The sequence below is a fragment of the Scylla paramamosain genome, chromosome 28, assembly GCF_035594125.1.
Source record: "Scylla paramamosain isolate STU-SP2022 chromosome 28, ASM3559412v1, whole genome shotgun sequence".
Lineage (NCBI taxonomy): Eukaryota > Metazoa > Arthropoda > Malacostraca > Decapoda > Portunidae > Scylla > Scylla paramamosain.
In genome coordinates, this window is record NC_087178.1 from 5,150,001 (window position 1) to 5,162,549 (window position 12,549).

The 12,549-nt window shown below is 43.6% G+C and overlaps 1 protein-coding gene across 1 annotated transcript in view; it reads left to right on the top strand.

Annotated features, from left to right (window-relative positions):
- LOC135115142 (serine/threonine-protein kinase PLK1-like) overlaps positions 1-11,767 on the top strand; it is a 95,933-nt gene extending 84,166 nt beyond the window's left edge. The window contains exons 5-11 of the mRNA XM_064031643.1: positions 2,410-2,505; positions 2,879-3,078; positions 4,411-4,607; positions 5,286-5,547; positions 6,018-6,177; positions 6,719-6,968; positions 7,318-11,767. Coding sequence (XP_063887713.1) covers positions 2,410-2,505; positions 2,879-3,078; positions 4,411-4,607; positions 5,286-5,547; positions 6,018-6,177; positions 6,719-6,968; positions 7,318-7,527 — 1,375 coding nt within the window. The 3' untranslated portion in view covers positions 7,528-11,767. The remainder of the gene's footprint in view (positions 1-2,409; positions 2,506-2,878; positions 3,079-4,410; positions 4,608-5,285; positions 5,548-6,017; positions 6,178-6,718; positions 6,969-7,317) is intronic.
- Positions 11,768-12,549: the final 782 nt, after the last annotated feature.

Genomic DNA, 12,549 nt, shown 5'->3' on the forward strand with positions numbered 1-12,549 from the left:
AGCGTGGAGTGTGGTGCATGCAAAGTACATGTTCCGCAGCTTCCACGCCTCCTCCTGCTCTGATTTATGGCTTAGCGGCGGGATTGTCTCTGTGTCGACTCTGCACGCTTGGGTGGTGAGGCAGCGTCGCCCGTCGTGCGCTTGTAGTGACCAGACAAGGAGCTCAGACACCCAGACGCGTAGACGGTATTCAAGGCGAGGTGTTGGCTGGTCTTGCCCGCCGTTAGAATGTAAGGTTGTGGCGGTGCATTCGTTATGAGGCGGATTAAAGAGCCAACAAGCTATGTACGTATGCGTGTGTCAGAGTTCCGTGTGCATTCGCTTCCTGTATAGTGATTCACTCTCTCCTGTCAGTTGCTCCTTGTCGCTAGATGGGATGCTGGATGGGTATAGGCTGGTAGGTTTCACACAGGGACTCATTCTTTCTTTGCCTTTTAGTTGTTCTTCGTCACTAGATAGGGATGATAGGTTGATATAGATTGTACATGCTCTCTCTCTCTCTCTCTCTCTCTCTCTCTCTCTCTCTCTCTCTCTCTCTCTCTCTCTCTCTCTCTCTCTCTCTCTCTCTCTCTCTCTCTCTCTCTCTCTCTCTCTCTCTCTCTCTCTCTCTCTCTCTCTCTCTCTCTCTCTCTCTCTCTCTCTCTCTCGTCTAGTTATCCTTTGTCAGTGGATAGGGATGATTGGTGGATACAGATAGGCAATGCCACGTGTTAGGTCAACTGGCTTCTTATAGCTTCCTTATTTTCTTAGGTGTGTTTATGTGTATTCATCAGTGTATGTATATGGAAATGCTTTGTCCTCTCAACTTTACAATTTTCAAAGCCACAGAGATTATTAGTCGGGTTTTCATGAGTACCCCCACTGATGATGCAGAATTCATGTCCATTCATCACCAGAATCATGAAGACGTCCTTGAAAATTCCCGCCACAACATGTTAAAACTACTGCACTGCTGGGTGTTATGAAGACCCCAGTAATTCCTCCTACGGCCCACTAAGAAAACCCCAGTAACTCCCAGTATAGTTTATCAGGAAACCCCAGTACTACAGCTTGTCATGAAAACCCTGATAAATTCCACTACACCCACTTAGAAAACACTAATAACTTCCCCTACACCCATTCATGAAATATAACTTCTACCACACCCTGTCATGAAAACCCAATAACTTCCCCTATACCTTGTGACGAAAACCCCAATAATTTCCTCTACGGTCCATTAGGAAAGCCCATAAAACTCCTGGTAAAGCCCATCAAGAAAACCCAAATAACTTTCACTACAGCCAGATGGAAGTAGTGGAGGAAAGGCGCAGAAAGTTTTAATTAAGAAACGAGCGTAACTTGTGTAAGGCGGAGTTGTAATCAAAATATGTCACTCTGCCCAGACACAGACGGTCCTTGGATGGCTGTGGGATCTCTCCTTAGGGTGTTTCTCTGCGGATGCTCCAGAGGGCTTTCATTAGGCGGTCATTAAGTGGAAACATCGTCCGTCTCTTGCTTTGAATTCTAATGTGAAGACGTTATTGATATGCTGGCGTGCTTAGAATGAGTTTTTCCTTCCGTGATGACTCTTCCCTCCGTCGTCTTTCTGTCGGAGGGTGTTGGTTTGTTTAAGTGTTGGTTTGTTTAAGATTTCTGCCTAGTCTGTGTTAATTTCATGACGAGATGTTGGTGTTTAGGTGAGTTTTCCCTTGCTGTACGTTCTCTTAGCTTATCTGTACACTTAGGACGTGACGGATAGTTGTGTGTGTGTGTGTGTGTGTGTGTGTGTGTGTGTGTGTATAGTTTTCTGCTTAGTTTCTTTTAATTTCATGAGGAGATATTGGTGTTTAGGTTAAGTTAGGTTTTCCCTTGCTGGACGTTCTTTCTTAACTTGCCTATACACTTGAGGACGTGACGGAAAGTGTGTGTGTGTGTGTGTGTGTGTGTGTGTGTGTGTGTGTGTGTGTGTGTGTGTTTGGGTAGAGCTTCCTTCCCACAGATTTTTCCTCAAGCTGTTTTTCTTTCAGTCTTAAGAAATGTTCGTGTTTGGATCTAGTTTTTCCTTTGTTTATATTTTCTCCTTCATCTTTCAATGTAAGGAACTGACAGATTGTACCACGCTGAGGACACATTTTCCTTCATACTGGCTCTTCCTCAGGTTCTTTCCTTTTAAATGCATAAAAGTGACTGAGATATCGGTGTGTACAGGTCATGTCCTCCTTCATCCTCCTTGTAATGTAACGTTCCTTTAATCCTGTGCCTTTCCTCTGGTTCTTTACCTTTCAGCGTTAAGTTACAGAGGGACTGGGTGTGTTTTAGAAGTTATAGAGGGACTGGGTGTGTTTTAGAAGTTACAGAGGGACTGGGTGGGTTTGTGTGAAGTGTTTCCTTCGTGTAGAATATCAGGTTGTTTTCTCTCCCCCCCAGCAGGACCATATGTGGCACTCCGAACTACATCGCCCCTGAAGTGCTCAACAAGCTTGGCCATTCTTACGACGCGGACATCTGGGCCATGGGATGCATCATGTAGGTGGACACACACACACACACACACACACACACACACACACACACACACACACACACACACACACACACACACACACACACACACACACACACACACACTTTTAATACATACGAGTACAATAGCGATAATTACAATGTCTGCACTATCATTTATCTCGCATGAGCTGATGTCGTAGTGGCATCAAGATAAGTGGCGGGTTTGAGTGGCAATTACCTGTTTAATTGATGCTGTTATGAACCTTACCATTGCTTAGGTGATTAATTAACCTCTCTCTCTCTCTCTCTCTCTCTCTCTCTCTCTCTCTCTCTCTCTCTCTCTCTCTCTCTCTCTCTCTCTCTCTCTCTCTCTCTCTCTCTCTCTCGCTATCAGGTACGCCCTCCTAGTCGGCCAGCCGCCCTTCGAGACAGACTCCCTCAAGGAAACGTACTCGCGCATCACCACAAACAAGTACGTCATTCCGCCACTGGTGAGCGACGCTGCCCGCAACCTCATCCGCCGCTTCCTCCACCCGGACCCCAACGCGCGGCCCCGCCTGGACCAGCTGCTGAACCACGAGTTCTTCACGTCAGGTGGGTGCGCGGCGACTCCTGACCGGTTGAGCCTCCTTTGTGTGTCCCTCCGCCGGTGAAATCCAAGCCATTTCAAGCCATTCCACCGGCTCCAGGGACGCTACAAGGACGAGGCTCGGCGACACTGGTTTTATTTTTGCGCGTTATTGTTGTTTTATTTATTTGTTGTTTTTTGGTTACGAAGATGCGTGTTGCTGTTATAGTACCGTTATTTTTTATGGTTGATGGTTTAAGTTCACGTTGTTTGGTGACTTGTGCTTGTGTAGTTGTTGTTGTTAGTCGGTTTAAGTAGATATTCGTTGGCTTTGCACTGTTAATGGCTCCTTCTTCTTCTTCTTCTTCTTCTTCTTCTTCTTCTTCTTCTTCTTCTTCTTCTTCTTCTTCTTCTTCCTCCTTTCTTTATTTCTTTTTAAAATGGTTTTTAATGGTTTGGCAATAACGTAGTTCGATTATTTTTTGTGATTTTGCAGTGGTTGTTTTCTTGCACTTATAGCTACTTACTTATTTTTATTTATTCATTTATTTATTTATTATGTAAGATTCGTGTCACAAAAACGCAGTGGATGTAATGGCTTAAGAATAACGTACTTTTGTGATTATCAGTTTGCAGTATGCGAGTCATAATGGCCAAGATACAATGACTTAAATACGTGGAAATTCTCTCTCTCTCTCTCTCTCTCTCTCTCTCTCTCTCTCTCTCTCTCTCTCTCTCTCTCTCTCTCTCTCTCTCTCTCTCTCTCTCTCTCTCTCTCTCTCTCTCTCTCTCTCTGACGCGATCTCCCCACCCCTGCCCGACACAAGGAGACATGCGCGGGCACACAAACAGAATTCCTGAGCACATCTTTGTTACTTGTTTGGGAGTAAATAGGAGATGCTAAGATGTCAATATCCCAGCTGAAGGTCATAGCAATAGAATTTTAGTAGTAGTTTTTTTTTTTTTTCACTAGCCCTACACACACACACACACACACACACACACACACACACACACACACACACACACACACACACACACACACACACACACACACACACACTTTTCAAGACATTCATTCTTTGTGCTCTTGTTGTACTAACTGCCAAGGAAAGTACAAGTTATGCCTCTTTACAAACATCCTAACTCCTTTTCCTAACTCCTTTCTCGACCTGACTCCCTCTCTTTTTCTCCCCTTTACTCCAAGATTCTGCTGGCATTCACACCCCTCACTAACCGAATCAAATCAGGCAGAATTATGTAGGGATAGCGAGGGGATAGAAAGGGGTATGATATCTGGAACTGATATGAATTTTCCTCCTCTCAGGTGTGGTCCCTACGTCCTTACCCCCCGTCAGCCTGCACTCAGCCTCCTAAGTTCGGCCTTGAGGTGATTGGCAAGTCAGTGTCCATGCCAGAGCAGCAGCTTCAGCACCCTCCTCCCCTGCCTCAGTCTCAGTCCCAGCAGCAGCACCCTCTCTGTCAGGACATCAAGAAGATCACCTCCTCAGTCTCCACTCTCCGCATCCCCAACCAGAAGCCACAGACAGACAAGGTAATGGTGAAGGGTTTTGTCAGGTCTGTCATGTGGATTCAAGAGGTTTTTGTTCATTTTTCTTGACTGTCTTGTGTCTTGACTAAGTCTTGTGAGATGTGTGTGTCATGTACCTAAGAAGATCAGGGTGAACTGGTCACTTCTGTGGCTCTGTTGTGGTTCTTTTGTGTGTGTGTGTGTGTGTGTGTGTGCGCATTTTGTGGTCTTTATGGTTCTCTTTGTCAACCTGGACTCGGTGCCATTATCACTTTTAAAGGTTATTGCTTGTCATTTTGTATCACCAAATCTCTGAAGATCAGTTTTTACCTTATTTGTATTCCGTGTTGAGTTGTTAAATGGTGCCAACACTTCTGCCTGGTGTACTTTCACCTGTTGCATTAGGGACTGGTTGAAAGTGCATGCAAACAGGTATATGTCAATGCAAAGTAGCAACAAGAATAGCATTGACACAGGCATTGTCCTGCTGATAGTAAAAAAAAACTTTTGATTGATTCTAAGATAAAATCATGCTCCATGATTCTCTCTCTCTCTCTCTCTCTCTCTCTCTCTCTCTCTCTCTCTCTCTCTCTCTCTCTCTCTCTCTCTCTCTCTCTCTCTCTCTCTCTCTCTCTCTCTCTCTCTCTCTCTCTCTCTCTCTCTCTCTCTCTCTCTCTCTCTCATGTATATTTGTGTGTGCAGATATCCATTCTGGAGGGAGGTCTTGGTCTAGGTAGTCCTCCCCCAAGCCGGCCCACTACCACTGCAGTCCCCAAGGAGGAGAACCGCAAGAAGGACTCGGGAGGCACCTTGTCCTCATGTCTGCGGCAGAAGCTGTCCTCTGTCATCTGCACCACAGACAACAAAGCCTCAACGGGCACTGTGGTGACGGCCAAGAAGAGGGACGTTACCTCGGGGACTCTGTATAACCTGTTGGCATCCTGTCTGGACAACATGCCTGATGGTGGGTCCTCATCTCAATCTCAGCAGATTTGTATTCCAGTCATGGGCTGTAAGATAAGCAAAGCAAACATTGGCCTTTTTAAAACCTGTTGGGTGTAAACAAGCACCGGGAAAAGTGAGGTTTAACATAATTTGTTTTAACTCATCTACATCTTATCCAGAACAAAGCATTAGGCATTCAGAAACTGCAAAGTATAACTAGTTATTGGGAAAAAATAAGCCGTATCACAATATATTTTATCATATGTATATCTTTTCCAAAATAAAGGAATTTCTTGGGGCATGCAAATATTAAGTCCAATACAGTTTTTAATAAGTTTTGCTAAGCAGTCTACCAACAGAGAACAAAGTAGGTAACTACATGTTGTGTAATGCAGCTAATACTTCCTTTGTATGTATGTATGTATGTATGTTTATGAACGTCATGAATATCTGAAGGTCTTATGCACATCTATTATCATCCACCGACAGACATGAGCACCAACCCTGCTGTCCTCAATCACACTCCGCTCTTCATCTCCAAGTGGATTGACTACTCCAACAAGTACGGCTTTGGCTACCAGCTGTCGGACAACTGTGTGGGCGTGTTCTTCAATGACCTAACCCGCATCAGCATAAGTCCAGATAAGAGGTAGGTGCAGCATATCCTTGATCATTATTGGTGTTGTGTCACTGATAAAAACTGGTTATTCCTCCATAGATATGACATGGAATTGCAGACACCACATGTTTTGTTTGTTTTTGAGGTGTGTGTTTGGATTGTCCTTGGCCATGGAGTTATTAGTGATCTGAGCTTTCCTTTAAATATTTAAATGCTGTTCTCTTAAAATTTCATTCTAAGCTGTGGACATCAATCCCAGCAGATACTATTCTTTGGCCTTAGTGTTTTGTTGTTATAAGACCAAGAATTTTTTAACCTTCCATAACTAATGCACAATGTCCCCCAGGGGACTGCCAAGTGAAGTTAAGTTAGGTTAAGTTATTCCATGGCCTCAGTATGTTGTTGCTTCAAGACCAAGAATTGTATAATCTTCCATAACTAATGCACAGTGTTTCCCAGGTGACAACCAAGTGGAGTTAGGTTAGATTATGCCATGGCCTCAGTGTTTTGTTGTGTTAAGACTAATTGTGTAAGCTTCCATGACTAATACACAATGTCTCCTGGGTGACAGCCGAGTGGAGTTCACGGACTCGACTGGGCGACTAGTGGTGCACCAGGCCGGCTCATTGCCTGCCTGGCTGCAGGAACGCTACCAGTTGCTGCGTTACTTTGCTACCTACATGGAAGAGAACCTGACAGAGGCTGGGGATGTGCGCAGCAGTCGGGCGGTGGTAGGGCGAGGCAATGTCATCCCCCACGTGAGGCGCTGGGACCGGACACCAAAGTCCATCATTATGCAGCTTAGCAATGGAACCTTCCAGGCATGTGTGCTGCTGGGCTTTGTTCTCTAAACTTGAAATACAAATATTTGGTGTAAATGTCACTAGAACTGGCACATTGTCTTGAGCATACTGTTACAATTTAGTGCATGGCAGTAGGCTTGTGCTCACTATTCTCACCTTGGAGGGAAGGCTCAAGATTGGGAGGCTTGTAGGGACAGACTTTAGCCTCCTTCAGGATGTTGAGGGTCAGGATGCCAGTCTGAAGAGCCAAGCAGTGTGCCAGCTCAGTAGGAGGCAAGTGGTGAGTTTATTTTAGCACCAACAGCAGCTTTTCACTTGTACCTAGTTTTTTTTTCATTTTAGTAACATTACAACTCCCCTCCCACAGATCAACTTCTTCAAGGACCACACCAAGATAGTGATTGCCGGTGAACGATCAGATGTGAGCATCATGTTCATCAGCAGCGACCGCCAGTCCTTTACCTACCGCCTCTCCCAGCTGGCTGAGGTGGGCTGTGACGCCATGGTGCGGGAGAGGCTGGTCTATGCCCTCTCCTGCCTCCGCCAGTATGCTGAGTTGGATGGGGAGGAGGTCTGATGGAAAGCTTATTCTACTTCCTGCCATCCCCAACCTTCATCATTTTGCCATGAAGTTTTGGAAGGTCTTTTTTGTCTGTTAAGTTCTTGGACAAAATGAGAGTTTGATGTTTTGTTGGCTTGTCCTAAAGGAGGTGGTAATTGTTTGTGATGGAAAAAATGTTATGCTGTGAATCATCATGTCATGAAAAGTTTGAGTTTATTACAAGTGAAGCATAAATGCATAGTGCTCTTTGAGAATGCACTATAATAAATGTTACACTGAAATCTTCAACATGGATGCACTGTATTTCTTGAGGAAAAGAAAGGTTTTAGTGTGTGAGCTGCTGCATCAGTGAATGGTGTGCAGGCACTGTAAACTATGCAAAAACTGTACAGTAGTATTGCCTGCACATCAATGTACGCAGCTGTGCAGCAGCTTTGTTGTAACATTTTTCCTGAGAAACTGAAACCAACGCCTGTGTTTGAGACCAATGGAGCATGTGCGCTCTACCTCACAGCTACTACTGTTAGTTATGTATCAAATCACTGCCCATGATGATAGTCAAAAGGGCACAGAAAAGCCTACTTGGCCTCCCCTATGCACTCCTGCACCGTGCCAGTGTAACTCCAGAATGAACTGTGTGGCCGCCAAGGGTGTGTTGGGGAGGCTGGTGACATGTTCTCCGTGTTGCCCCCATTGTTTACCAAAGAGTGCAGAAGGGGGGGCAGTGAAGCACGGAGTGGGTGAAACAGAAGTATTGGTGGCACGCCAGGCAAGATGCTTCAGGCAGCAGAAAGTGATGGCTGTCTGGGTGAGGTGACAAGAGGTTGTGCCAGGAACATTGTAAAATACCTCTTCTGTGCATTAACATTCAGTTCTGAAATCAGTTTATATGTATATGTATATACATATAGTATATATATCAAGTTAAATCAAATCAATAATGATCTCTTATGCTAACCTGCTCAATGATTCAAATAAACATGTGCGCATTCTTGGCATAATTTTGCAATGTCTGTTTTTAGAGGAGTTATGTGCAATCTTAAAGTAATAGGTTCTGTGGCAGGCAACAAGGAGTCAGTCATGCTCAGAACACTAAGTGATGCATTCTTGTCTGCTGTCTTACAACTGAGGTGAAAGATGATTTTTCTTTCAAAGTATGGAAAAGCAAGTCCGTCCCTGTGTGTAGTGCAGCATCAGGAGTGTGTGTGTGTATGTGTGTGTGTGTGTGTGTTTACATTGTAATGTATAGGGTTTGAGTCAAGCTCATGTTGTCCCATGTCCATACCCACTTTTGTCTCCACCTTTGTCTTGAAAAATCAGAGATATTCCCTGCTCACATAATTCCCATATCCACATCATTCCAGCAGTCAGTACTTCTCCTGGGAAGTTATATTCTTTGACATTTGACCTTCATAGTTTTCACTAGTGCCTTTCTGTTCTTCCATTGCCCCTTATCTGTAAGTTTTTTTGTTCACCTTTCCAATCTTTGTACTACTCTGAAAGCTATGACATTTTTTTCTCCTTTTCTCCTGTTCTACCTCATGACTCTCCTTGTTTGTCTTCCTTCCAGATCGTTTGTATAAAAAAATATGCTTTGGTGACATTTTCTTTCATGAATTCTTGTTGACAATATTTTTTTTTCTTTTCATATCATCAATATGCAAGAAGAAACAATCAAATCCTGCATCATTATAAGTAAATCTAAATAATTTTGTTATCAGACCTCTGCTTTCATTGTCTGCTCACCACAATTTATGTTTGTGTGTGTGTGTGTGTGTGTGTGTGTATACATGCATGTGTACCTGTGTGTGTGTGTGTGTGTGTACATGCATGTGTACCTGTGTGTGTGTGTGTGTGTGTACATGCATGTGTACCTGTGTGTGTGTGTGTGTGTGTGTGTGTGTGTATTTTTGTGTGCACACTTAATTGCTGCTGCTACTGCTGCTGCTGTTGTATATTTGAGGAGCAGAGCCAACACCTGGACAGAGTAGAGGATATTTGGTGATGGGGAAGATCTGGCACAGTGACAGGAGGTGTGTTCGCCTCAACGAGTGAGTGATGAATTACATGAGAACGCTGTCTGAGAGTGATTGGTGACCCATTTCTCCCTTTGCATGGGGACTACCACACTCACATTACCCGTGTTCCAAAATATTATGAGGCCTTTTTCACAACCAAAGAGTGAATGGTATAAGGAAATATTGTTCCCTTTTTGGCTCAGGATATTTCTCTACCAAATGTCAGATTTGGTGTTGACAGCCATGTTGGGCATCAATCCTATTATCTTGCAAAAGAACCAATGATATTTAATGTGTAGTACTTTTCTGAAAACATAAGCTGGTTATTTTGTTTATTTTAATGGGAATTCACTTAAATCAAACAATCCTCCTGTGAGGCACATTAAAAGTTTAGTACAAACTCAAATGCACCGGGAAGGAACCAGTCTGGGTGTGTAGCAAAGCAGGCGACTTCAGTAATGATCTCATCTAATTGTAATCCATTATATTTCTTCATATTTCTGTCACTGTTCTTGGCACTGTAGCAAGGCCGAGAGGACCCGGGAGACGGCAGTACCATTGTCCACCACCAACCACTTGTTTTGATTATAGCTTTATGTTCAGAAAGTTTTTCGAAGGAATTGTTTGCTGTTACTTAAATGGTCAATGCACAGCAAGGACAACCAGTAGCCTGGGTCCTCAGCTGCTGTTGCCAGGTCAACATGATGTATTTATTAGAATATCTCTGCTGTGAGGTCTTGTCCTCCATTTTCTGTCTTACCAAAGATGGCAGGAATTACTAGTGTTCTACTTGAATGCAGAGAAACTAGACAAGCTTTTATTATTTCTAAATCTACAGAATAGAATGCTTTCTGTAGTCTAGACACTGTTGAGGAAAGGCACAAAGAGGTCTCCAGTTGTACAGGTTGACCTCCAGCTTTGCCTAGTCATTTTCAAGTTTAATAGAAAATTAATAGTGTTTCTGACAACTGCATTGCCTGCTGGAGGCTGGAGTGGCTCCGGGGCACCAGGGCAGAGGTGGCTGCCAGAGACTGTGCCAAGAATCCCTTATATGATACTGTTGTAGGACACCATTACTATTATTGATATAGTAATAATAACCATATTGTTGTAATTTATTTATTTTTATCATTGCGTCTGTGATTCCTTGTCTTTGTTACTTGTACATTTTTTTTGTTTGTGATATTCATTGGTTTTCATTTTTTTATAAGTACATATGCAATTATATGTATAATGTGCAGCATTGATTTAAGGCTGTGTTGTGTTAGATTATAAACTTGTTAAGTGTAGCGCTCAGGTCTTTCACAAGCTGTTGTAGCTAAGTGGTCTTCCTCGGGTTATTTGTTCTTCATCTCTGGCATTGGTTGTAATTACCAAAATCCTTCAAATTGGTGCCTTGATACACGAGCAGTGAAAGGCAGCCGCCCTTGCCGCCAGCCCTGCATGGTGGTGGGCGGCGCCACACTGACCTGGTGGTGGTCACTTCTGGTGAGCAAATCTGTAATTGTTGTAATGAAAGATGCCTGGATAATACACTTAAAAACAATCTCTTCCATATTGTAGCTGTACCAAGTTAGTATTTTAGTACAGACTGTTGCTCTCTCTACCACAAGACTGCAGTGGTGGGGCAAGCAGGCACCACAGCACCACAGGCCGGCAGGTCAGCAGGGCATCGCAGCGCTGCTGGCGCGGGCTTCCAGTGGGGCAAGGCCTTGGTCCAGGTTCCCAGGTGCTTTTGGCCCATAGTGAGAGTCTCTTTGACTGTAATTCATAGGTTTAATGTAGCCAATACTGAATTTGATTGCCTTTAGGGGTAATGACTAGTCAAAGGGACAGACGGAGGTTGGACCAATTTGACCTCAGCAAGTGAGGGCAGCTGCAGGAGTGTCTGGTGTGGCAAAGATTCCTTCCATAACAGTACACAGAGTGAGCGGCGTTGGCCAGGCCGCGGCTCCCGACATCAGTGTTAACTGTTCCTCTCGGGGCCAGTGTGCTGCCAGCATCACTTGCCTTGCTCTGTAATGTCCAGTTCAATATTGCATTATTAAGCTAAGTAGCCCACTCAAGACATGTATATAAACCATAATGTAAGAGTAATGGAAGTAGTCATCTTGAATCTGTGCAGTATATTGTATATTACAGACTGTCACGGTCTTTCATTTTTCTTTATTTTTTTTTTTTTTTCGCATCTTGTTGTAGACTTAAATGCTTTTGTTTGTAATAAATCATTGAAGATCCTTATTGGTTTCAATAACTTTGATGTTCATCATGTTGTAGGGAGCTAAAGTAAAGTCTTGGAGGTGACGCGGTGATTGGATGAAACTGAGAAGTAATCACATATTGTTACAGAGGGTTGTGCGGCTTCATAGAGAAGAGTGGAAGTAACTACGTTGTTACGGTGGTTTGTATGGCTTCCTGAGGAGTAGTTAACGGGTGAGGGACGGAGCGTGGGTAGGGTGAGTTAGTGTTTTCATTATTTTCGCAATTGTTACAAGCCAGAATGATTGATTAACTGATATGACGCCGCAACAACGAGGTCACATGGCGTTGCCTCAAGCTTAATCCTTGAAACGGGAACGTAAGAAAGGACTGGTGACTTACTCCCTTACACTCATAAAAGAAATTACCTGAGTTCGCGTGAGAAGGAAGGAAACTAATCGTGGTGTACAAGTTTTGATGGCTATAACAGATAGATGAACAGGGTGTTACTGAAGGCAGGGGCTGAGTGGAGTGACTGAATGGTTTAAACAACTGCTTCAATAGTAACAATGAGGAATGAGTTATTATGTATGTCCAATTTATTTATTAACTGCCTCCTCTTTTCTACCACTGTGTTACGTCCCAGCCGTTATTAAATAAAAGCAAAAGCAATGTTTTTTTAGAGATAAACTCCACATTGCTGAGATAAATTAACAACAGCAAATCTAAGCTATTATATGGTATTATGAAGCAGGACGACCTAAAATTGTATCTGAACGACTTGTAAGCGAGTTTCAAACCCTTGAGTTGGTCTGCGTTG